The following is a 27,987-nucleotide window of genomic DNA, read 5'->3' on the forward strand; positions in this document are numbered from 1 at the left end:
GGTTTGAGTAGAGGCGACGACGGATGGTAAATTAGTACCGGTGATGAAAAAGTTGCTATTGTCAGCAAAAAGTACTTGGTGCACTGATGGACCCATGTCCGTAACCAAATCATTAATATGAAAGGAGAAAAAGTATTGGACCAAGAACAGAGCCCTGTGGGATGCCCCTCCGGACAGGTAGGGGATGTGAAGTCACCCCTCCCAGACTCACATTCTGTACTCTACCAGAGAGATACGAGCTAAGGCATGAGAAATGAGCTCCACGAATCCCTAAGTTGTTGAGTTCACTTAATAAAACACTGGGATCAACAATAAAAAAGGCCTTTGAAAAATCGAGAAATAAGCCCAATACAGTATTTTTCAGGTCGAGTTGGGAACGTTTAAACTGTGTGGCGTCTATTAGTACACGAGAAATGTAAAATAGTTCAAAATAGGTATGAAACCTTTTAATTGACAGTGAATAGATATAAAATTACGTAACTGGATATTTCGAACACATATACAGTGTTCATCATCAACAGTAAAACTAAAAGACATGAATCAAAATAAACAAAATTTATACCTAGTAAACTAATTACATATAGTTTATTGCTCTTATTTTTTTCAATGCAACAGCGGAAGCAAATCTCTTTGACCTTTTTGGTTCCGGTTCATTAGATTTATCTGACATATTACGTGGATAATGGTCATAGCTCTTAGGTGGGGTGATTTTTGCTTTATATGACCTCAGTAAATCATCATAAATTGAGTTCAATCCAAATTAACCTGTATCTCTGTTTATGGAATTATTCTTGAATAATTTTTTTCTAAATTTCGATTGTTTTCCTGAAAATTTGCTTTAAACCTTGGTCCCTAGAAATGAAAGAAACATTTTCAAACAAAATAAAACGTTTTGGAAAATATTAGATATGTTCCGAGAGGGCCGACGTGAAATTTTCAGGTTTGCCATTTTGCTTTAAAGACGATGAAATAGAATTATGATGTTGTAGCAATCTCGTTCTTAAATTCTGGTTAGTACGTCCCACATAAGAGCTTCCACAAGTACATGGGATTTTATAAACCCCACTTTGTTGCTCTACGGAAGAATGTAGATGTACATACGGAAGTATGTACTGAGTTTTTTAACTGAAAGTAAGGAGCGACATTAAAATTTAATACGAACAGAAATTACTCCATATATGAAATGGGTTGTCCCCTCCGCAATCCCTCGCTCTTTACGCTAAAGTTTGACTCTTTGCGACAATACTACTTTTTAAAACAATTAAAAGCTTTAGCATAAAGAGCGAGGGATTGCGGAGGGGACAACCTATTTCATATACGGAGTAATTTCTGTTCGTTTTAAGTTTCAATGTCGCTCCTTACTTTCAGTTAAAAAAACTAGTTTTTTTTTTATTTAATTGAGAGAAAGAGTCAAACTTTAGCGTAGAGAGTGGGGCGTCGATGAGGGAACAGCCCCTTTCATACACGGAGCAATTTCTGTTCGTTTCAAGTTTTAATGTTGCTCCTTACTTTCAGTTAAAGATACTTGTTGGTTTTTTAATTTAATTTCTCAATATAGACTAATGTGTAAAGCGAAAACAAACAGGTAGATTCCTGTTCTTAAAATGCCAACAAACAATCAACTTTACTGCATCCTTTTTTGACAATGACTGTAAGTTCATGCATATCGGGCTTTGTTCTAATTAAATTAAAAAAAAAGAACAGTTTTTTTTTAACTGAAAGTAAGGAGTGACATTAAAACTTAGAACGAACAGAAATTACTCCGTATATGAAATGGGTTGTCCCCTCCGCAATCCCTCGCTCTTTACGCTAAAGTTTTTAATTGTTTTTAAAAGTAGAATTGTGGCAGAGTCAAACTTTAGCGTAAAGAGCGAAGGATTGCGGAGGGGACAACCCATTTCATATACGGAGTAATTTTTGCTCGTTTTAAATTTTAATGTCGCTCCTTACTTTCAGTTAAAAAAAATTAGTTTTTTTTTTATTTAATTTCTGAAATTTTTTGAATTAATGCATGTTGATTTTGGCTCTCCGTACAAAAATTATTAAAATGAAATTTACATATTAATTCTTTTTTTTTGGCTAAATGGCTTTCTCTTAGTTTTGATCAGACGATTTTGAGAAATAAGGGGTGGAGAAGGGGGCCTAGTTGCCCTCCAATTTTTCGGCTACTTAAAAAGGCAACTAGAACTTTAATTTTTAACGAACATTTTTATTGGTAAACAATATACGTAACTTAAGAATTAACTTACTTAAGTAATTTTATATCTATTCACTGTCAATTAAAAGGTTTCATACCTATTTTGAACTGTTTTACATTTCTCGTGTACTAATAGACTCCACACAGTTTATACGTTCCCAACTCGACCTGAAAAATACTGTATTGGGCTTATTTCTCGATTTTTCTAAGGCCTTTGATATGGTTGATCCCAGTGTTTTATTAAGTGAACTCAACAACTTAGGGATTCGTGGAGCTCCTTTCTCATGCCTTAGCTCTTATCTCTCTGGTAGAGTACAGAATGTGAGTCTGGGAGGGGTGACTTCACATCCTCTACCTGTCCGGAGGGGCATCCCACAGGGCTCTGCTCTTGGTCAAATACTTTTTCTAATTTATATTAATTATTTGGTTACGGACATGGGTCCATCAGTGCACCAAGTACTTTTTGCTGACAATAGCAACTTTTTCATCACCGGTACTAATTTACCATCCGTCGTCGCCTCTACTCAAACCCTTCTGAATAGAGTACAGGAGTGGTGTTTCGTTAGCTGCATGACCATTAACAGAAAGAACAGTTAGGTTGTATTATTTCAAACCCCTTAAAAAAAAAATTAAGCTCAGCAAGCACTTGGCCTAAAATATTCTACCATTCTCCTCCCACAGGTCGAAGATGCCAAGTTTCTTGGTGTCCACATCAGCCGTTTTTTGTCAAACAGACGTAAACGCCATTTTGAAGATATTGAGATATTAGCACTTTCTATGGTAAATAGAAATGTTTGCACTTTCTATGGTAATTGTCTGTTTCAATTGTAGAGCTAAGTCAAAACTATTAAGGTTTTAGTGAACTTGTCTGAGTTCATCCAAATCTGTGTGAAGGAACATGCCTCAAAGAGCTCGGACCATGGTCCAAAGGGCTCATGACATAGCTGCCAAAAGGTAAAGAGAAGTCTGAATTGTCTTTGTAAAGTTTAACTGAAAAGGAATGTGATTGGGAATTTGGGTACCCATGACTTATTAACTTGAAAATGCTTGAAGACCCGATGCAAATGCGTTACTTTTCTCTTCGGCTATTCATGAATCACCAATTTTCAAATAGTGGAATTTCACTGTGGTTTGTGAAAGCTTTATCTGCTTTTGTCTGTGTTGTATCACGAAAAGCAACTATTCAACAGTTCACGAAAACAATTCACGAAAAACAACTGTTCACGCCGTGTGCCAAACTTCCTGGAGCTGACCACTCACCACAGAAAAGAAGCGTTTGTGCTGAGAATCAGCTCTCCTGCTTGATAGTAGGATTTTGCACTGTGAGGGCGACTTTAGATATTCTGAACATTATATTAGGGCAAAAAGTGAAAAAAATCCGTTAACGCAATCAACATAATGAATTTGGTCGAGTGATACAAATATAAGTTGGCTTTTCAGTTAAACTTTAGGATTGCTAGATTAACACTTAGTTCACTCCATTCTTGTTGTCTTATTTTTGCAGTCCTGTTGGATTTATTGGTTTTACTATTTCGCTTGGTTTACTTCCCTTTTACTGTAAGACAAGTGGTAATCGGGTTGAGGGTCCTTTTCACTAAAATATTATGCCGTTTTTAATACATATACCTTATTGTTTTTACAAGAAGTTAAGTGGTTTGGAAGATAGGCAAAATGCTTTGTAAATCTTGCTTCCAGGCCAGTTAGTGGACTGGGAAGAGTTTAGTGGGGACTTCAATGAGTAAGTGGACGGTTGCCTTGGAATAAAGGCGACTTGGAAACGTTACACTCGTGCTGTTAGTTGTTTAGAAGTAATTGGCAAGCAAAATTGGAAGTGACTGGCAAGCAAAAACGCTTTAAATAACAACTGTTCATAGCGATTTCCTGAGTTGGAACTATTTTTTTTTTAGGACAAAGATTGAAATGCCGGATCTACCCAGTTTCAACCAGTCAACAATTCAAAAAATAAACGGTACTGGAATCGTTGCAGAACATTGCGAAGCTGAAATTTCGCATGACAAAGAGATTGGTGACACGAACAAATATCGATTAACTGATACATACATTCTCATCGGGAGAACTGAGATGAACTCGGAGTATGAGCTGCAGCTGAAACTTCAAGAAACCTTTGCTTTTTTACATGGATCCAGAGCTTCTGGTATCCAACGTAGAAGTAGAAGATATGGACATCTCCAGGCTAACATATATTCTTGCTGAAACAAATGATATGAGCTTTGCACCCCTTCTTAATCATGCTTTGCGAGACAATTTAGACTGCTTCAGTCTTGCAGTATCAGCAGCATTATCAAGTGACATCTAAGAAGATCAGACTCTCTCGATAAATGCAACTTTCACTTTTTCTTCTATTCAAGTTGTCTCACCTGACGTTGCTGAAGATGTCCTGCCATTAGCATTGACAATAAACAATCAAGAGAGATAAAACTCTAAAAAAGAAAACTTCAAACGAGACGACGGCCAGTAAAATTAAAAGACTAAAACAACGCGGATATTTCGCCTGTATAAAATAAGGCGTCTTCAGCATAAGATAGAAAATTAAAAGAAAACTAATCTAAAAACAAATAAAAACCACCACCAAATATAATAAATACAATTGTCGCTACTTATCCACGTAGGGAAAAGCAGCTATGCGAGTTACTTCAAGGAGAATCAAAGAGCAACTGAGGAAAATTTATGAAAATTGAAACTTAGTTAATTATTCTGTTGCGAAATAATCCCTTTGTAAGCTAACATTGAAGCAACTCTTTTTGGTCTAGTGGGTACTCTTGTCCCCTGGTGATTGTGTAGAATTTTAATTCCCCCATCGACTATTGGTTCATTTTTTAAAAGAATATCATAAATTGGGTCAATATTTAAATTCCCTGTGTCTCTATTTATTGAAATAGAGACACACTGGGCAGTTCGGCTTAAGAAATTTCATTAGCATTGAATCTTGCAGTATCAGCATTATCAGCAGAAACTCAAGTCGCTTAAGCCGGACATCACAGCCAGCCAGCCAAAGCAAAGGCAAGTCTAAATTGCAGAAAATTCTTCCATTAGAACGAACAGATCTACAATGTTTTACTTCCCAGTTGATTCTGAACTGAAGGAGGTCTGCAAACAAACGTGTTTGGCAATCCTGGGCTACCCACCCCCCCACCCCCAAAAAAAATCCAACAAGATCATTCAGCATGTTCTTCGCAAGTACACATAAGATCCTCTCAAACTCTGTGGAATGGTGGACAAATAAGGAAAGGCTGCGAGAGAGCATGCACAGATTTATGGAGAAACACAAACGATACATTATGACATTTGAGCCTTCTATGAGGCACTATAGGCACGAGCACTGTCCTAACATGAAATATCTCTCAAAAGAAATTACCATTACTTTCTTAGTAAAATATTTTAAAGAAAAAAATCCCGGAGTGGAGATTGGTCTGAATATCTATCGAGAAGAACTGAAGAAATAACATGTCTCCTTGAAAATGCCTTCTATTGATGAATGTGATACCTGCTCACACCTATCAGCCAAAATCAGTGTCGGATCAGCCTCTGAAATTGGGGTAACGAAGCTGGAAAAGCATAATGAGAAGTAAAAAAGTGAGCAACCTTTACGCAACTGACGCCGATCGTGTATGAAAAAAACACCGAAAGGGTTTAAAGCTTCGACTTGTAGAAGATCCTTCTTCTGCCCACGATGCCGTCTTCAAAAGACCATTTTTTTCGTCAGTCATCTCCTTACCTTCAACGAGACCTTTGCATCAGTTTGGACAAGGAACCTGAATTGTCGCTCGTATTTTGTGACTTGGCACGAGGAAATTTCTGGAAGAAATGCGAAGAACATTGCAAGTGCTCTTCACAAATTCATTGAAATTGAGACTGCTCTTTGAGGGGAAGACATCATACTATACTGTGACAACTGTACCGCCAAAACAAAATTAGAAACTACACACTGGTTTGGTTCAGATTGTCAACGCTCCAGAAAACACAATCAACCGAATTGATCTTCGTTACTTGAAAAAAGGCCATAATCACATGAGTGCGGACACAGTCCATGCCAGCATCGAGTCAAAGATTCGTCACACCAAAGTCGCTTGCTCTTTCCAGAGCCTAAACGAGCTGATTTTCCAAGCCCGGGGAAAAAATGAAATCCTGAAAATGTGCTTTGGAGATTCAGATTGCGGATGTCAGGAAGAAACAAGAAAAAAAATGCCATGTAACTTACCTGATATTGTCCAGGTTTCTTTTGTCAGGGGCAAACAAACTATGACCGTGAAAACTGACTTGGACGAACCTCCTCAAAAATAGGATTTCCTACAGCGAAGGTTCGATTGTCAACTTTTCCCCTCGATGATGTCAAAGCCAAGAGGCGTACAGAGTGAAAAACTTGTCGTCATGCTTAAGAAGCTAGTTCCCTTGATGGCAAATTGAGTCAACCGCGATTTCTGGCAAAATATGCCAACGTCAACAAGGAGTGAAGACTTATTGGGGTCAATCAACTAGTGTTTCCTTTTTTTATTTTTTTATAACTTTTTTTACCTGAAATAAATACATGGTCCATCACTTAGCTCTTAAGTAACTTGGTGTATATCCAGCCTTGCCATTACTCGCGAGAACAGACGTATATCCAACCGATCATATCAGTAAAAGACTTAAGAGATGTATATCCAATTTTCGTTTGTTCAGAAGGGCATATGTTTTTCAAGTTTCTAGTGAAAGAGACGTAAGGACCAAATGGACAACTTCAGAAGTTCGGATATACTTGAAAAGCCGCCTATCGACTTGTGCAGTATCGAAAACCCCAAATTAAGTTTAAAAATCTTTACTACAGGCATACTTGCTTTCCAGTGAAGTGAAGTTTCTGGAATTTTTGAACCCAGTTTTCTCGAAACTATGTTTTCGGATATACGTCTCTTTCTCAAAAAATGGCTGACAAAGACTCCTCCCTATCATTTGCAACACATGTGTCCTACAACAGAGCCATAATCTTGCGACAGGTAAGTATGATTAATCGGGTGAATTATTTTCTTCCTCTCGATATCCTTGTCACCCTTTATTACTCTTTTATTTACCTATATATCTCATACTCAAGGATCTGTTTGGGGCAACACTTATCCTTCAGTTACCAATAAATTAAAATTTGCCCAAAACCGTGACGTCAAAGCAGTTTTTCAGCTGCCCCGACTATATCCCACCCATGCCTTGTACTCCGATTTTGATATTATCTCTTTTGACCAAAACGTCAAAAAATTAAATCTATCTCTTGCATATTCCGATTACCATAAGAATCTTCCTGCCCAATTAATATCTTATTTTAATAGTAATAATTCTGAAAGCCTCTGTCTCTGTTCATCCCACCGTTCCTTCATTGTCCCCAAGTGTGTCTCTAGTTCTGCCCAGCGATCCCCAATTTATAAATATATACTTCTATGAAATATAATACCCTCCATTGTCGAGCTATCCACAAGTTTTCTTACGCTGTATAAGAATGTACTAAAATTTTGATATTATTATTCTCTAAATTCTTATTCAATTTTCTTTAATTACCCATGTTTTCTCTTTTCTTTTTTTTTCTCTCTCTCTTCTTCATTTTCATTTTTTTGCTGTTATGGTCCTCAACAAGTTCGCCTCCAGGATCTTTATTATTATTGGTGTTATGTTTTGTCTTTTTTTTTTTTTTTTTTTTTTATAAATTGTAAATTGTATTTGTAACGAACTGTAGTAAGGAGCGACCTGGCTCAATAGTAACAAAAACTCTAAAAAACGGAATTTTTATACCAATAGCTACATCAAAATAATCTCATTTTAATGCTGATTTTAAATATATAAGTTCCGTCAAGTTTAATATTACCCATCAAAAGTTACGAGCCTAAGAAAAATTTCCTGAAAAAACTATTTCAGAAAATAGGGGGAACCAATCCCCTAAAAGTCATAGAATCTTAAACGAATTTTGTATTTTTTGCCAGAATACAGATCACGGATGCGTGTTTATTTGTTTGTTTGTTTTTTTCCCCGGGGGTGATCGTATCGACCCAGTAGTCCTAGAATCTTGCGAGAGGGCTCTTCAACGGAAATGAAAAGTTCTAGTGCTCTATTAAAGTGCCCAAGAAAATTGGAGGGCCACTAGGCCCCCTCCCACGCTAATTATTTTCCCAAAATCACCGGATCAGAATTCTGAGACAGCCATTTTTTTCAGCGTAGTCAAAAACCTTTTAACTATGTCTTTGGGGACGACTTACTCCCCCACAGTCCCCGTGGGAGAGGCCACAAGTTACAAACTTTGACCAGTGCTTACATATAGTAATGGTTATTTGGAAATGTACAGGCGTTTTCTGGGGGATTTTAGGTTGGGGGGTGAGAAGGGGGGAATATGTTGGGGGAACTTTCCTTGGAAGAATTTGTCATGGGAGAAAAAAAGTTTTATGATGGGAGTGCAGGATTTTCTAGCATTAAAAAAAAACAATGAAAAAATAAATAATAAAAGTTTTTTCAACTCAAAATAAGGAGAGGCATTAAAAATTAAAACGAACATAAATTATTACGCATATGATGGGCTCACCTCCTAATACCTTGCTCTTTAGACTAAAGCACTTTTAGCAGTTTCAACTATTTATTCTACGACTTTTGTGATTCACCGGTCATTCTTAAAGAAATTGGGACAAAATTTAAGCTTTAGTGTAAAGAGCGAGGTACTGACGAGGGGGGGGGGACCCCTTCATACGTATATGAAAACATGAGAATACAGAAGTTCGTTACGTAAGCTAATTTATAAGTTATGAATATCTTTTACTAATAAAAACATTCGTAAAAAATTAAAAGTTCTAGTTGCCATTTTAAGTAACCAAAAAATCGGAAGGCAACTAGGCCTCCTCTCCCGTGCCTTCTTTTCTGAAAATTATTCGATAAAACTATGAGAAAGCCAATTAGCCGAAAAATCAAATATACACATTTGGTTTTAATTATTCGTCTGCGGAGAGCCAAAATCAATGCATTGATTCAAAAGCGTTCAGAAATTAAAAAAATACTGTAGCGTAAAGAGCGAGGTATTTAGGAATTGATGGAACCCGCCCCCATATGCGTAATAATCTCTGTTCGTTTTAAATTTTAATGCTGGTCCTTACTGTCAGTGGAAAAAAATTTCATATTTATTTTTTCATTGTTTTTTTTAAATAATGCTAGAAAATCCCGCGCCCCCTACATGGAATTTCTCTTCTCCCATTACAAATTCCTCCAAGGGAAGATTCTCTTAGGTAGCCCCCTCTCCTCAACCCCCCTACCAAAACATCCCCCTGAAAAGGTCTGTACACTTCCAAATAACTATTACTGTATGTAAACTCTGGTCAAAGTTTGTAACTTGCAGCCCCTCCCCCGGGTACTTAGGGGGAGTAAGTCACCCCCAAAGACATAGTTGTTATGTTTTTCGACTATGCTGAACAAAATGGTTATCTCAAAATTTTGATACGTTGACTTTGGGAAAAAAATTAGCGTGGGAGGGGGCGTTGGTGCCCTCTAATGTATTGGTCACTTAAAAAGGACAAAAGAGCTTATAATTTCCGTTAGAATCAGACCTCTCGGTCCATTCTAGGACCACTTGGCCGATAGATCACCCCTGGGAAAAAAAACAACAAATAAACACCCACCCGTGATCGGTCTTCTGGCAAAAAATACAAAGTTCTGCATTTTTGTAGATAGGAGCTTGAAACTTCTACAGGAGGGTTCTCTGATACGCTGAATCCGATGGTGTGATTAAGATCTTATGACTTTTAAGGAATGTTTCCCCCTATTTTCCAAAACAAGGCAAATTTTCTGAGGTTCGCAACTTTTGATGAATAAGACACAATTTAATGAAACATATATATTTGAATTTTGCATTAAAATTTGATTCTTTTGATGTATCTATTAGTATCAAAATTCCGTTTTTTTAGAGTTTCGTTTACTATTGAGCCGGGTCGCTCCTTACTATAGTCCGTTACCACGAACTGTTTGATTAAATAAAAAAAATTGATTTTAAACAGTAAGTAAGGAGCGTTATTAATGCCTTAAAACGAATCGAAAAAGTTCCGTATATGAAAGGGGTTGTCGGGTTGTCCGCTCCTCAACGCCTCGCTCTTTACGCTAAGTTTGACTCTTTGCCGAACTCTACTTTTAAAACAATTAAAAACTTTAGCGTAAAGAGCAAGGCGTTGAGGAGGGGACAAAACCTTTCATATACAGAATTAATTCTATTCGTTCCAAGCTTTAATGTCGTTCCTTACTTGCAGTTAAAAAAAACTCTTTTTTATTATTTAATTTCTGAACGTTTTTGAATTAATACAAGTTTGGATTTTGGCTCATCGCCCATTAATAAATAAAATGAAATGTATATATTAATTTTTTGGGGTAAATGGCTTTCTCATAGTTTTGATCGGACGATTATGATAAGAAAAGGGGCAGAGGAGGAGGCCTATTTGCCCTCCAATCTATGGTCATTTAAAAATACAACTAGATTTTCTTATTTTTTTTACGAACGATTTTGTTTGTAATAAACATGTGTACATTACGAATTAACTTACGGAGCAAACTTCTATATTTTTGTATTTATATCACGTAAATTAGGGGGTTAGGCCCCTCGTCATATTTTGCTCTTTGCACTAAAGCTTGATTTTTATACAAAATCCTTAAAAATGACCCCTGAATCACAAAGGTTGTAGAATAAATACTTGAAATTGCTAAAATACTTTAGCGTAAAGAGCAAGGTTCGGTAGAAGAGACGAACCGCCTTGTGTACATAATATTTTATGTTCGTTTTAAGTTTTAATGCTATTCATTACTTTCAATTGAAAAACAAATTTTTATTTTCTCATTATCTTTTTTAAATAATGCTGGAAGATCCTGCTACCCCTTCATGGAAATTCTCTTCCCTCATGAAAAATTCCTCCATAGAGAGATCCCCCCACGTATCCCCCAGCACACCCCCACCCCAACGCGAAAAATTCCCCCCGAAGACGTCTGTACACTTCATAATAACCATTACTATATCTAAACAATGGTCAAAGTTTGTAACTTTCAGCCCCTCCCCCGGGGACTATGGGGGGGGGGGGTTAAGTCGTCCCCAAAGACATGGTTACTAGGTTTTTTACTAAGCTGAACAGAATGGCTATATCAAAATTTTGATCCACTAACTTTTGGGGGGAAATGTACGTGGGAGGGGTCTAGTTGTCCTCCAATTTTTTGTAGAACTTCTAATTTCCGTTAGAATGAGCCTTCTTGCGACATTCTACGACCACTGGGTATATACAATCACCCCTGAGAAAAACAAACAAACAAACAAACAAACATCCGTGATCTGTCTTCTGGCAAAAAATACGAATTTTCGAAATTTTGTAGATAGGAGCTTGAAACTTCTATAGTAGGTTTCTCTGATACCCTGAAAATAATAACGTGATTTTCATTAAGATTCTATTACTTTTAAGGGATGTTACCCCCTATTTTCTAAAATAAGAGAAATATTCTCAGGCTCCTAACTTTTGATGGATAAGATTAAACTTATATATTTAAAATCACCATTAAAGTGCGAATCTTTTGATGTAACTATTGGTATCAAAAATTCTGTTTTTTAGTTTCGGTTACTATTGAGGTCGCTCCTTACTACAGTTCGTTACCACAAACTGTTTGAAAATAAATACAACATTGGCAATCGTAATTCATTCAGTCAATAAAGGTTTTAGAGTGCAAGTGTCAAACTAGGAAAAATCATTTTATATTAAACATTAGCTCTTTTTTCATTACTTCTTTCAAGACATCTTAACAATTGGAGTAATTTTAGTTATAGTTCCTGTCAAAATCTGAAGAACTAAGCACATTGTCCGGCATCCACACAGTTCTTGATATCCAAAAACGATGTAAGCCTTAAAAATGTCATGCAGAGCTATTTGGAGAGGGTGAGGCAACTGAGAAAGCTAACATAATTACCATGATTGAAGTGGACGGAGGAATCATTTACCTGAGTCAGGGGGGGGAGGAAACCGACCTTGATTAAGTTATTTCTTTGGTTTGGCTTGCTTTTCTTATAGTTGAGTCGAGAGGGGGGTTGTATTTGTATTTTATTTTCTACTCGCTTTGTGATTTTTTTTTTTTCATCTGTTTACCTGTTGTGAATGTTTGATGAGACCATTAATTTTGATTTCTGATTGCTTTTTTGTTTATTGATTGTTTGATAGCAGCCAAAAGTCATTTCTGAGACCACAGGGGGGAGGGGGAGAAGGTTACGTGGGAGGATATTTACATTGAAGAGTTGTACATGGGGAAAGAGAATTTCCGTGAAGAAGGTGCTAGATTTCCCAGCATTATTTAAAAAACAATCAGAAATTAAATGGAAAAACAAGTTTTTTCACTTGAAAGTAAGGAATAGAATTAAAACATAAAACGAACATAAATTATCACGTATATGAGGGGGTTCGTACCCTCGTCAAGGCTTCGCTTTTGACGCAGTTGCGTCATTTGGGGAGGGCAGGGGGGCCATGGCTCCCTCCCTGATTTCTGAAGGGGCCCAATTTCAACCTCGTAATTCTTTGTTTATTCGTCCTTGATCTACTTTTTTCTCTTATTTCACCGCATTTCTATTGTGAATAATTACTAAGTAGCAAATTCAAGACACTCGACGATTATTATATTTCAAGAAAGTATCCTGTTTTTGCCGTTCTCCCTAATTAATTTATGGTTACCCTTTTGGCATGGGTTCGTAAAGTCCTTTCTGGGCTCGGAGACAGTCAATTCTTCCTCAAAGAACATGAAAAGGAAATACTAGAGAACAGACAGGACGTAAAAGCTCTACTAAAACCTACAGCATTATTTGGACGGCAAAGTGTTGTGTTTCGTGGCCATAATGAAGCGGAGTCTAGTGCCAATCAAAGGAATTTCGTAGAGACAATACATCTTCTAACCAAAATCAACCCGGACTTGATGGAAAACTCTCCTAAGGCCTATAGCCATTACATGTTACACGAGTACCAAAATGACTACATTGAGGTCACAGGAAATGAAATCAAAAGGTCTATCGCTAAAGAAGTCAGAGAAGCAAAATATTTTGCCGTTCTTGCTGACGAGACAAAAGAACTCTAGAAAAAAGAACAACTCGCAATCTTAGTGCGCTATGTTCATGATCTGAAAATCAAAGAAAGGACCATAGGTTGCTACCACATGCGCAGGGTTGACACTGAGAGTTTGGCCGACTTCATTTACAACAAAATAAAGGGTATCGGCCTTGACTGGTCAAAGTGTGTTGGACAGTGCCATGAAGGGGCCAGTGTAATGAGTGGACACTTTTCAGGAGTATAGGCCCGTCTTCGAGAAAAAGCACCAAAAGCGGTGCACACAAACTGACCTTCCCATAGGCTTGACCTTGTCATTGGAGATTGTATAAGAAAATACAAAGAATTTCATCAGTATTTTCAGTTTTGCAAACAGTTTATAGTTTCATCTCTAACAGCAACAGTCGATACCAGTTGTTTGTCAAAGCCCATAAAACTGCCAATATGCCTGTTCTAACACGTGAAAGGACAGTAGTGACATGTTGGTCTTACTGGTATAGATCAGTGGCTAAGATCCTAGGTCAGATATGACTGCATAATCACAGTTCTGTCAGTAATTCAAGAATCTTATGACAGGAAGGCAGCGGCAGAAGTTACGGGCCTTAAGAACCAGCTAGAGTTGTTTCCCTTAATATTCAGTTATCACGTCATTCACGAAGTTCTTGCAGTGATAAACCCTCTTTCTGAACAACTACAGGCAAAAGATCTGGTCATCTCAGAAGCTTGCACTTTAATCAGTGCAACAAAGGACGAACTGAGGAAAATGCGTGATGACGAGTATTTTCGTGTCCTATAGGGTAAGTCTAAGGAGATGACCATTAATGTCGGAGCTTATCTGTCGGAAACAAGTGCTTTCTAGTCAGCCATACCTGCTAAATCAAAATGAGTTCAGAATATATCCGGAAGACAAAGAGACTACTTGCCGAAAACACCAATTGGAAAGCACAAAATTGACTCCGAAAGCGCAACAACGGAAGGCAAAATGTGGAGAGTTCTAAGAGGCTTAGAAGAGAATGTTAAATGAGTTTGAAGAGCGCTTTTCTATCCAGCTGCCAGTGCTAGAAGCCACACGTTGCCTTAACCACAAATCCAAAGATTTTAAGGACTCAGATTTACTTCTTGTGATCGCCACATAAGATTGGAATATATCATAGGTATACATTCCTATCTTTAATTGTATCTAGTCTCAACTCTACATTTTGTATCTAAATAATTCACTTTTCCAAAAACAAAAAATATTGGAAAGGCTGCAAGGACCAGAAATACTTGTGTATTCCCTTTCATTTTTCTAACCAAGCTAAATTTAATTGTCTTAAGGGAAAACAGAGTAGAAGGGTTTTTAGTGTTAAACAGTAGTTCATTTGTATTTAGAATAAAGTTTTGAGTACACCCTGTCTCGGCATACTACTTTACAGAAGGGCAAAAAGGAGTTGGAATTTTAAAAATTGGCTCTGCCTTACTATTATCTTGCCTCCCATTCGCATTTTATTGTGATAAGTTTTTATTTTACAGGTAGCTAGTGTTAAAAGAGCTGTTGGGCCAAACAATTCTGACGAAGAATAACAATAGCACATTCAGAACTGATATAATGCCATACGCTGAGCAAATTTATTTTTGAATTAGGTCGAAAGAAAAAGAAGGCAAGTCCTACAGCCCACTCAAAGTAATATTTCAGCAATACTCTCATCTAATCGGACCAGATTCTTAGAGTTTTCTAATTGACCAGAAAATTGTAACTGGCTGAAATTGGTGCCAGCTAAGTATTGGCATTGGTTAAATCTCAAATTGACTGGGACTTTGGCTTTTTGTACTGACAATATTTATTTTAAGATATATTAAGTTGTAAGCAAAATGTTTGGATAACATGATACAGACGATAGTCAAAACTGAAATATGAAAAGAAACAACGAATTTAAGAATTTTGGTTTGTTTTTTACGCCTAAAAAAATACGACGTTTTTCTGCTTGAGTTGCATTATCACAATGAGTTGCAAGTTCATAAATCACATTGTGTATCGTTTGTTTAAATATTTGCTCTAAATATTACTTACGCATTAAGTATTTTGTACTAAAGAATTCAGTTGATATTTTTGTGCACAAAATGTTTGCATAAATCATCTTCATCACTTCGAATTTTCATAATAATAATTTATTTCAACCCTCTTTGCAAGCAGGAAATGCACATAGCTAGTAAAAAAAAATACAAAAAAATAAAATATAAATGAAAACATAAACATGAAAGGCTCAAGAAAAAAAATAGAACATTTCAGCTACTTAGACTGTACAATTAAGCTTTTATATGATCAGTCCTTATTTGTTAGTCTTATGGATTCTTTTCAAGTTTTGTTTTACAGGCCCTATGATTTGCTATTTTTTACAGAATGCCCTCTGATTAATGACTATTTCCGGATGAACTTTCCTATAGAACCTTTCAAAATACACATTCATCGTTTTAATGGCTACGAGAGAGTACAATCATTATCTTTATCAACTTAGCCTCAAAGGGTCGTTTCTGAAAGTATGCTATACATCTTGGGATTAGGTATAAACAATTTTGACGCCACGTTTTAAATCTAATTCACTGTTCCACTTTTTTTTATTTTTTTTTTCAAGATCTTTTTTGATTTTGAAAAAAATACGAAATTTTTATTTTGTTTTGGTGAAATAATATTGACTAAGTAATTTTTAAAATGATCCCAGGATGCCTAGTCACACTAAATCTGTCAAACTTTAAGATTTTCTAAATGAAGCAACTGAAAAAGACATAAATTAGAATTTTTATTGAAATTTGCAAGCCCCGTCCTTTTTTGCGAATCTTTCATGTAAATTGAGGTTCAAGTTAAGGGCCAAAGAATATGAGGAAGCTGGTGTTAGAATCGGGAAGAAATGATCAGCAACATCTAGCATTTGTTTTTTTTTACGTTCTTTCTGTAGATCATAACCAAACATTTTATTGGGGAATTTTTTTTTTAATATATAAGATTAGTTGTTTGCTAATCAGGACATCATTGTAAAACTTACAGTATACAGCAATAAAAAAACAGCCGATTGATTTTGCTACACAATGAAAGTTATCTTAGAAAGAGTCTGAGTTTGAGATGTATCTAGGCTTTTTATTTTAAAGTTACCCTTTCACCATTACTGAGAAAAGGTTATCATATTTTGGTTCTGTTTTAAGCTTTGGTTTATTTTTTCAGTTTATTCTGCACCGAGGACGGTCAAGTGGGGGTCTTGACCGAAATATTTGCGTAATTTTCAATTTTTTCACTGGCTGTTTATTGTCCTCATTCTTTTTTTGTATTTTGTGTTTTGTCATGATTAGCCAGTGTCGCATAAGAATTTATTTTAATCTTCCTCTGTAAAAGGTCTTTCTGACCATTGGCTTTCTTAACCTACTATGTTCCTAAGATCTATATTTTTATCTATTCCACTATGCCCTTGCCCCTCCATTTCCTCTAAATAATCTTGCCAACTTTCAGCTTGTGGAATCCTCCTTTCTTTGTTCCTACACCTTAACGAACTTTTCACTAACTTCCAAAATTCTCCACTGTCGCTACCTCTAAATGCTTCTTTAATATTGTTGCGAAAGCAACACTTTGGTTTTGTCCCGTTTCTTTATATTTTTTTTCCTATGCCGCCGATCTCAGCTTATTCCTGGAAACTGTTAAGGGTCTAACCTGTGCAGTTTTTACAGAAAGTGTGGACCTCAGGCCGGATTGATGAATATGACATTACATTTTGGAAAGCTCCGCAGAACTCTTGCCTGGGGCCAAAAAGGATGGTTTTTGCTTGTCCATGAGCCAGAGCCAATGGTGTGCGACGTGAAGTCGAGTTATATAGTCTATGTCAGAGAGGAGTATCTGAAGTTGCGCAGCCAAGCTTTCTTTTCATCAAACCATGTTTCTGCTTTCGAGTGGAAAGCTCCGTTCTAGCAGGCAAGCAGGCAGGCAACACTTTCAAGTTGAAGATAGACTAAAATCTATAAGTGTTAAATAAATGGTGCAGTTACCCGGCCCCACAGCCAATATATCTTCTTTGAGTGATAAATAGAAAAAATTTACAGAAGCAAAAATGTGGCAAAAAACGGGTCCAAAAGTGCTGCCATCTATTGTTTCTACTCATTTCTGTTCGTGATTTCAGCTGAGTTTATCATTCGGTTTTTCGGACTTGGGATTGCGGTAGAGAAATGGTATCAGATGTGCCTAATAAAATTTAAAAGTTCTCTCATTGCTAAAGAAATTGGAGCTTATCCTTTGCTCCTTTCTAAGTGGTAACGTTAGAAAGTCGGCCTACGGCAAAAAAGAATCAACTTTTGAACTAAGACCGATAGAATTGTTTCTTCGACGGCAATCGATAGCTCTTGATGAGCGGATCAAAGTATATGACATCCATTTTTTTGTACAAAACTCCTTTATGAGGTATACCAGTTTGAAAGTTTCAAGGGGTTGACAACTTCAGTAATAAGGTACACACTGTAGTGGTACTACACACAGTGTAGTACACACTGTAGTAGTAAGGAACGTCATCTCACACCCAATGGGAGAAGGATCAAGAACTATACAAAGTACTAAGTGTTTCAGACAAGTTTTGTAGTAAAGAAAAAGGGGACTTGTTTAGAGCTAGGTTTCCAACTGGCTGGGCACTTTCTATATTCTGGTCTCCTGACCTGGAGGATCGAACATTTTTCTGGAGGATAGGGAGTTCAACGGCTGTAGATGGGCCAACAAACCTTTGCCTCGCATGAGTTTTAGCGTTACCAATAGAAAATATTTGGCCAAGAGGAACCTAATAAAAAAAATTACTTTGAGGCACACGCTCCATATCAATGGGCACGAAAAAAGTGCTAGAATACCAACTGTTTTCTCAAAAAAATGGTCCCAAACAAAGGGCAAAAACATGCTAGTACAGTTTTCAGTCGCAGAAAACCGAGTGACCTAAAAGCATTACGGTGGCGGCAGCGGTGGAATGTCTAAGAAAAAGGACATCCAAGGGCTAGGTCTCTTCCGTCATGTCTTTGATGGAAGTGCAGGGAAAGAAAATATCCTAGCTCACTACAGTATTAGAAATAGCGAAAAATAATCCTGAGCGAAAAATAAACAGGGGAGCCAGCGACTTAGATGAGTTCATTCAAAGACTCTAAATCTTCAATAAACTTGCGCAGCCGAAAGACTTTATGACTAATAAGCACTATCTAGCGACTAGGCTAGGAGGGAGTACCTTGCAATATTTTGATTCTATTAGAAATATAGAAATTGCATAATCAAAGTTCCCAAGGGAATTTTCACTCAGAACATCCAAGTTCAAGGTTGATTAAGAGAAGTCCATAGGGAATCACGATTGAGTCTTACTGTATAATGAGAATTATATCCAGATTGTATCCAATAAAGGTGTTTACTGTATGAACTCTCAAACAAAACTGGTAAAATTCCTCAATAGCCTCAAAATGCCTGACTTAAATTAATTTCCAAAAATGGCATTTGACTTGGTTAATTACAATGTATTAGTTGTTACTGAATTCAATATTGACCTTTTCCTAGTGAAATTGGTTGCTTCTTTTATATCATATAAATCACAAGTAGTCAAATACCATATTCGTTGTTTCACCCTCTCTGTTCCCAATGGAGTAACCCGACGTACTCTCCAAGTTCGACTCCACAGTCTCGCTAAGGAGTTTTCCCATGAATTGAAATTCATTGATGAGCTTAAGGCTAATCATCTTAATTTGTGTCCAATGGTATTTTTCCTAAGATAGAAAATCATGAATAACTTCTGCGATTTAAGCAATTTTGAGCTGATTTGTTTTTTGATGACTCTCGAGTTAAAAAGGAAAAAACTGTTGGTTTCACTTTTTCTGTATATGCTTTATGCTTTACATACTTTTTTTTTTTTTTTTTTTTTTTTTTTTTTTTTTTTTTTTTTAGTTCATTCTGCCAGTATTTAAAAAAATTCTTCGTTGTAGCATTGTTATATTTTTATTTTTACTGGTGCAAAAAATTATTTTTAATTTTCGACATTTTTCGTGCTAGAAGGTATGAAGTTGGTTCTAGAGGGTAGAATTTTGGATTATGTGTAGATTTTATAATCTACAACCTTTACAGCAAATTTCTGATGTCTATCAAAAATAGTTTGAAAGCAAAATCACAAAAATACAATTTCAAAATGTGCTTGCTTTTTACTTTATTTTACCTCTATTTCCTCCGTAATAGCGTTGTTCATCAGCCAATAGAAAAAAAAAGGTAGTTACTTCTTCCGCAAGGCATTGTATTTCCGATTGAAACTGTCAACTTGTTGATAAGACATTTGAGCTATGAGCAAGAAAACTATCAACAAAAGGTGGCTGAATTTAAAAGGAAATTCGGAGGAAATTTTTTTAGGGTGGTATATAAGGAAGGAATGGATCGAAATTATAGTAAATGATAAGTTATATGGGGCTTACAGAGTTGGGAGAGTTTTCGAGTGCATAAGGATCATTTTCTGTAATCTGGTTGCTTATTAATAAAGAATAGAACATATTTATTCATTACTAAGACTCCTTTGTCCATCCCCATCTTGAGTACCCCTCTCCGGTTTGGCACCCGCAAATTTGGAAAACAAATTAATTTTATTCAAAGAATAGCCTCTTCACCTCAAGATACGCTGCTTGACTTCAAAATACGAAAAAAAATATCCCTAGTGTTCGGGAAAAATTATCAAAAAAGATCCTATTTTTCATGCTTGTACTGACCTCTTCAAGTTCACAGTCTTTTTTTTTATATTATCACCCATATAATATGGCCCAAAATCTATATAGGTGTTTTCAAATTTTTAATTGATTGTTTTTACAAAATGACGGTGCATTCCTTTGCCAGTTTTATACATGGAATTGTTTATTTCAGAATAGAAATTTATAAGCAAATATACATTAATCGGCTCTAACTGATCGACTATCTGTAAATGAGTAGACACGCAATCAAATTTTTTATTTATTACTAATGTAACAAACTTAGTTTAGGCTATGTCCCCTTTCAATTCCCCTTCTTAAAATTCTCCTTTTAATTTCTATCATCAAAACGATATATCTTTTACTAAATATATAATTTTCCTGACTGAAACTAGTAATTGCAAATTACACTAGTAATTGCAAAGTCTTGATATCAAATAGCGTCAGTTAACTCAAGAATAAAGGGGAAATTTGCCCTTTACTGATATTAGGATTTAACTCAAGAATAGTTTCTGCAAATTTGCCCAGTCTCTAAGTAAGAAAAATTTTCTATGTAAAAAAAACTGAGTAAGAAATATTCATTAAACACAAAAACCGTCACACCAAAATTTGTAGCCTCTCTCTAGTCGCTAGTATAAATTCAAAAGAAAAAATTCTTTACAAAGAGAATAGCAAAGAACGATGCTAACTACTGCACATAATATGATAAAATAGAAATAGGCAATTGCCAGTCAACCACATTTAGTTCAGTTCAAGAATTAACCTGAGTGATTTCCCTAGAGTCATTTAGTATCCGATTGTTTTGATCTATTTACTATTGGCATTTTTGCAATTTGAACTTGGTGTACTCAGTAGCGATATTTATTATGGATCCGGAGCAGTGTGGTATCTGTTTAAAAAGAATTACAAGCAAAACAGGCGGCGTGCAGTGTATCAAATGTAATAAATGGTCTCATTTTAGTTGTGGAAAAACTAAATACTCTAATGACTTGAAGAAGACCTTTGTGTGCATAATTTGTACACAAAAAGATTCCCCTAAAACCTTTACTCTGAAAAAATTGAGATCGAAAAATAATAGTCCGAAACAGCAAAGTAACAATGATAAAATCCAGGATCAACTTAAAAAGAACACTATCTTCCCAGTAGAAAACTTGTCATCTAAATCTCCAAGCATTCCTGCCGGTGCACTGAGAATTATGGATACTATAGAAAATATCACCGAGGAAAGAATCGATACTATAGAAAATATCACCGAGGAAAGAAATGACTACTCAGGTTCTGATCTGAGCTGCCTCTTATGTGACGAAACGACAAAAGACAGCCCTTCGTTTGATTGTCACCTTTGCTTACACCGCATGCATGCGGCCTGCGCTGCAATTGATGCAGACATAGTTCTTGCTCTGCAGAAACCCTCGGGACGTTTCTTTCTTTTTACCTGTGAGAAGTGCTTAGACCAGGGTAATATAACCAGCTCTAAAGTTCTCAGTAATAATGTATCTGTTCAATGCAGTAGCTTTCTTACTAGTCAAACAACACAAACCGACCTAGATTATTCTCAGTCTCCGCATACAGATAAAGAGGGTGTTACAACAGATCATATTCCTGAACGACGTGTCTGCAGATTTCACATAAGGCAAGGCTGTAGAAAGGCAGAGAATTGCACGTTTCTCCATATTTGCGTGGATTATTTCAAAGGCATCTGCCGTGATGAGTGTTGTATTCTGCCTCACAGATCTCTGTGTAAAAAATTTGCTCATGCCCTTTGTTTCATGAACTGTTGTCCTAATGTGCATCCCTTCTTCCCCCAGAAGGAAAAAGCTACGTTCCAATACTGAATTGCGAAGTTCAAAAAACGGGGAGCGAAAAATTCCACCTCTGTTAAAACATGGTTGCCAAAGACAACAGTTTACAGTCCCACTTATGAGTTTGAAGCTCAAACCACCTGTCTTAAATCAGCCAATGCAGATCCCTCCCCCCTCATACCAACCACTCCTCGTGAAAACTTGGAGAAACTGGCAAGAACCAACATCTGCCAGCCTTCCGACAATATATCCAGTACTAACAACCAACCAATTTGGAAGTTCAAAGAAATCAAAGATTCACCCCCCCCCCTCAAACCATGTCTTCCGAGTATCCCAACTTGGAACCGATTCAATGTGTTGGCAATGAGATTCGAGACCGCAGTGTAAAGCCCCCTTTCATCCCTATATATTTCCGAAAATACTATTATCAAATGTCCGGTCACTTATGAACAAATTAGAAGAGGTTGAACTTTGCTTGAAGAATGAACTGGTTGATATTGCTTGTATCTGTGAATCATGGTCCGCGACTGAAGATGTTGTAGCATTTGAAGGATATGATACCTATTTCAAACCTAGAATGACACCCAATGATATTTCAGTAACACATGGTGGTGGTGTTGGTATTATTTGTCGATCGTCTATAAGAAATCGAGTTCTCACTTTCAGTAATATACCAAATAAGCATGCTTTTGAAGTATTATGGTTGTGGTGCAGGCCTAAGAAGCTTCCCAAGGAAGTGGCATCACTGGTGATATGTGTTGTTTACTATCCGCCCCGTTGCCCCTATCGTAAAGACCTTGTGAATTACTTACAGAATTGCACTGACAATGTACGATCTTTGTATCCTAATGCTGGTATCATAATGTGTGGTGACTTTAATGACTTAGATGCCAAATGGCTAAGTAATTCACTATCACTTAAGCAGGTTGTGAATGTGCCCACAAGAGGTAACCGTATGTTGGATCTCATTTTTAGCAACTGTCCTGAATATTATAATACTCCAGTTACATTACCCCCATTAGGTTTGAGTGATCACTTGTGTGTTGCTTGGACACCCAATCATTTTATCCCAAATCGACAAATAAATAGTGTGGTGTACAGGCCTTTCTCACCTGAACTAGTAAATCTCTACAAGAAATGGCTCACAGATCGTGACTGGCGTGATATTCTCTCATTGTCTGACGGTGACAAAATGGCAAGTTTATTCTGTAAGGAACTATTCAAAAATACTGTGAAATTTTCCCACAAAAAAAAAATATATGTGAAATCTAATGATAAACCATGGATTACTCAAAAGATTCGGAATCTGATAAAATTGAGGAGCGAATTGCATTTAACTGGATCCGTAAAAGATTTCAAAAGAGTAAGAAATTTAATTGTATATAAAATAAGATGTTCTCGTAAGCAGTATGGGTCTAAAATAATAAGCAAAATATATAAATCCAACCCAAGGAAGTTCCATGACTTAGTTCAGAACATTATCGGGAAAAAAGTAACCAGAGTTGAAGTGAGAGATGTCAATGGTAAACCCCTGTTACCTAGTGAAATTAATAACTTTTTTGCATCTGTTTGTAAAATTCATCCGCAACTAAGAAAATTACCACCGAATGATTCAGTTTCAAATATCCCTATACTAGAGATTTGTTCAGTTGCTAAAAAGTTAAAGGCACTTGATTCTTGTAAATCTAGTTATCCTAGTGAGATACCAATTAAATTGATTATTGAGTGTGCTGATCTTTTATCTACTCCTTTAACGGCAATTTTTAACCAGTGTTTTATTGATGGTGTTTTCCCATGTATTTTTAAACAGGCATATGTAACGCCAATCCCCAAATGCAAGGCACCTAAAGATATAACCGAGATGAGGCCGATTTCGAAAACTCCAGCTCTCTCAAAAGTATTTGAAAGTTTTATTTTTGATTGTTTATTTGAGGACATAAATGATAATATTGATCCCCAACAATTTGGATTTAGATCCGGGCATAGTACTGTTCATTATTTGGTTGCATTATTGGATACTATCCTTAAGCACTTAGAGAATAATGGGGCCTATGCTGAAGCTTTATTTGCAGACATAGTTAAGGCTTTTGATAGTCTTGATCATAATGTAGTTGTGGAAGAAGCAAAGGCTATGGGTGCCCGTCCATTTGTTGTACGAATGCTAGCTAGTTTTCTTTTTGAAAGATCTCAGTGTGTCCAACTTCCTGATCATGAGCCATCTGAATTTGTAAATATTTTTTGTGGTTCGCCACAAGGGACTAAATTAGGCCCGCTTTCTTTTCTTATTGTTTTTAACCGTATTTTAACAACAATACGTGAGCGTTTTAAATTTGCTGATGATTTAACTGTTTTATCACTGCGACTAAGCCCTCCGACTACTGAACAGTCTGACTTGATCAAAATCTATCATGATCTAAAAGCTGAATTAGGAAAGGTAAAACTGGCGGTCAGTGAAACTAAGAGCTCTTATATGACATTTTCCTTCCTAAAGGGTAACAACCACTCTTCTCATAATTCCGTACTGCCAACAAAGAAAACTGTTAAAATACTTGGGATTGTTTTGGACGATGATTTAAGATGGAATTCGCACGTTGACTATCTGACTAAAAAAGGCGCCTCGCTTTTACATTCATTTTCCAACCTAAAAAGATGTGGTACACCAACTGAGGTTTTAAAGTCTGTATACTGCAGCTATGTAAGACCTTCTCTTGAGTATGCATGCCCTACTTGGCATCCGGGATTGACAAAAGATCAAACAGATAGACTTGAGACGATACAAAAAAGAGCTGTAAAAATTATACTTGGACAAAACTACTCAACTTACGAAGATGCACTGAAACAACTCAATTTGGACTCACTTGGTAGTCGTAGACATGGCTTAACATATAGATTTGGACTAAATTGTTTAAATTCCTCAGCTCATTGTCGTCTACTACCCAACTTTGCGAGCCCCCCAACTGGAGGACCAGTTACTAGACTTCGACAAATAAAAAACAATTGTCCACAGTTACTGACTTGCTCAGCATATAGTACTGAGAGATATCGCAAATCATTTGTTCCATATTTTACCCGTCATTTTAATAATATTGACGCGACTAATATTTAATGTTTGATTAATATATTGTTTGTTTAAATTTTCCTGTGAGTGTTTTTGAAGATATAAATTATTTTTGTCATGACATGCTAATGCTAGCTCCGGCTATTGTAGTGAATAAATATATTCTGTTCTATTCTATAAGCAATAGTATTAAGGTAGGTGTGGAACTGAGATTCTCGAATGGTTCCAGGTCTATAAGAGGAGGAAGGATTTTTTCTCTCTGCCAATCAACAAAAACTTCTTTGTATAGACAGGAGAATAAACGAGATCGGATGAACACCTTAAAAACAAGTATTCTAATAAGGGGAAATGGGATATCTAAAGGACAGGCATTTGCTTTTCTTAGCTTCCCAATTCTTCTTTCAATTTTTAATGCGAAAATCACTGGAAGAAAGGGGAAAATGTGTCAGCCGGTAAAACATGGTGGCCCTGAGGTTAGAAATAACTCACTCAAGATTGTGGATATGATTTACGGAAAAGAAGAAGTACGTAGCAATTTCAGAAAACAAAGCTTAATTAAACCACTGCATAAGAAAGGTGATAAGTGGGTGACTGTGGTATTTATCTAGGCATTAATCTGGTCTTTGTTGGCAGCAAGTTACTTAGTAATATGATGATCTTTAACTGAGACATGCATTGGACAAGTTTATGAGAGGAAAAGAAGCGTGGTCTTAGAAAGTGCTGAGGATCTCTAGGCCAAATTTTCACATTAAGATTAATAACTGAGAAGTGCCTGAGTGATCAAACATTTTTAGTCTTTAGTTTTATAGATAATGAACAAGCTTTCGATTCTGTTGATAGAAGAGCTTTAGCGTAGGTCTTGTTCTTGTATGGTAACCAGACAAATACATTGAATTTATTAGTGCTGTTTACGAGAATTAAGTAAGAAAAACAAGTTTTATTTTACTGAAAATAAGAAGCGACATTAAAACTTAAAACGAACAGAAATTATTCCATATATGAAAAGGCTCTTTACACTAACACCCCGCTCTTTACGCTAAATATTTTTATTGTTTAACAGTAGAGTTGTGAGAAAGAGTCACACTTCAGCGTAAGGAGCGGGGGCATTGAAGACGGGACAACCCCTTTCATATACAGAATAGTTTCTGTTTGTTTTAAGTTTTAGTTTCACTCCTTACTTTCAGTTTATAAAAAAAACGTTTTTTTATTTAATTTCTGAACGTTTTTGAATTAAGACAGGGATAGATTTTGTCTCGCCGTACATGAATAATTAAAACGAAATTTGCATTTTAATCTAACCTTTTTTTGGTTAATTGGCTTTCTCAAAGTTTTAATCGGACGATTTTGAGAAAAATGGGCGGGGAAGGGGGTCAAGTTGACCTCCAGTTTTTTTGTTACTTAAAAAGGCCACTGGAATTTTTAATTTTATTACGGACGTTTTTATTAGTAATAAATATACGTAACTTACTAATTAACTTACCCAACGAACTTATCTATTTGTATATTTTCATTACGTGTATGAGAGGGTTTGTCCCCTCGTCAATATCTCACTCTTCACACTAAATTTAGAATTTTGTTCCAATTCTTTAAGAATGACCCTGAATCACAAAGGCCGTTTAATTAGAATAAATAGCTCATTTGAAATTACTAAAAATACTTTAGCGTAAAGAGCGAGGTATTAAGGAGGGGACCAACCAACCCCTTCATAATTGTAATAATTTCTGTTCGTTTTAAGTTTTAATGTTTAAGTTTTAACGTTTTAATTTAAGTTTTAGACGCATCAGTAATCAATTTTTTTAGTCACTTTTTTTCTGTGTTTTCTTGACAGATCTTTTCGCTTGAGAAGTAGCCAAAGTTTTAATACAATTTTAAGTAATACAATTTATACAGTACGTTATATTTCTTTTTTTAGCAGTTGACTATCTTCGTGGACGACATACTTTATATTGATCAGATATTTTTGCAAATGTAAGATGAATTTTGCTTCCAGATAGGATAATTATAAACAATGACCTTAAGAACTATTGAAGTCATATTTGTTTTGGGATATAATACTTCCCTTATATATTGAAAGTTATATTGTTTTGATTCTCACGTAAAGAATTTGAAAAAAACTCCCAACCCCTTCTAGATTTTGAAAATAATTTTTATGTATATTTGGAGATAAATTTTTACTTGTATAGGAATAAATTGGACCCTACTGAGTGTCTCTTTTAGGCTCTTTCCAGATATAATAATCGTATTAACCGCAAATATACCTCCCCCCCCTCATATATGTCATGATCTTTGCCATCTTCTCCTTAATGTTTTACCACTCTAGATGTATATGAGATCTCAAATCAGTCACCCTAATTTTTTAGTTTGTGGATTTGTTTGATTTTTCTTCCTGTATATCATGTCGTGGGATCTGGAGATGATATGGCTATGTGAAGTTTTGTTTATAATTGAAGTTTTCAGTGAATATATATATATATATATATATATATATATATATATATATATATATATATATATATATATATATATATATATATATATATATATATATATATATATATATATATATATATATATACATAAAATCCTTAAAATTTCTTATTGTGTGAGAGATATCAGAAAATTATATGAAAATAAAAACTAATAATGGGATTTCGGGGGGGGGGGGTTACCCCCTACGTACGTTTCAGCCCTTCTGCTCCTCACCATTTCGGAATAGTGTTTCATCTTCTTAAAAAAAACTGATTATCTGATTGTCGTACCATAGCACGGTGTTATGAGGCAAGTACGGTAGTAAAATATGTCTGTTTACTTTACATAAATTATGTGCTGTTTCAGGCTCAGAATTCTCTTCGTAATTTACAGAAGCACAAATTCAAAAAAAGAAGAACAATTCCTATAAAACCTGGCAGTTGGATGTTATTTAGGAGAGAAGAAGAGAATCAATGACATAATTTGATACCAATGGCTATTGACGAAGTAGGATTCAAGGTATTAGAAATTAATCTGGAAAAAAATTTATATTGTTTCTTGGATAATGGCTGAGAAATATTGGGTCTCTGGGATATAAACAGGGAAATGAGGTTTTTTGAAACTTGATTGATGGCTTAAACTGAATTAAATGTGGTTGACTGGCATTTACCAATTTCTTTTACCATATTATGTGCAGTA

At 35.9% G+C, this 27,987-nt stretch overlaps 1 protein-coding gene across 1 annotated transcript in view; it reads left to right on the forward strand.

Moving 5' to 3' along the window:
* The first annotated feature begins 22,206 nt into the window (after positions 1-22,206).
* LOC136039631 (uncharacterized) overlaps positions 22,207-27,987 on the forward strand; it is a 36,849-nt gene continuing 31,068 nt past the window's right edge. Inside the window, exon 1 of the mRNA XM_065723529.1 lies at positions 22,207-23,988. Coding sequence (XP_065579601.1) covers positions 22,207-23,988 — 1,782 coding nt within the window. The remainder of the gene's footprint in view (positions 23,989-27,987) is intronic.

This window comes from Artemia franciscana, chromosome 19 (genome assembly GCF_032884065.1).
Source record: "Artemia franciscana chromosome 19, ASM3288406v1, whole genome shotgun sequence".
NCBI classification, from domain to species: Eukaryota; Metazoa; Arthropoda; class Branchiopoda; order Anostraca; family Artemiidae; genus Artemia; species Artemia franciscana.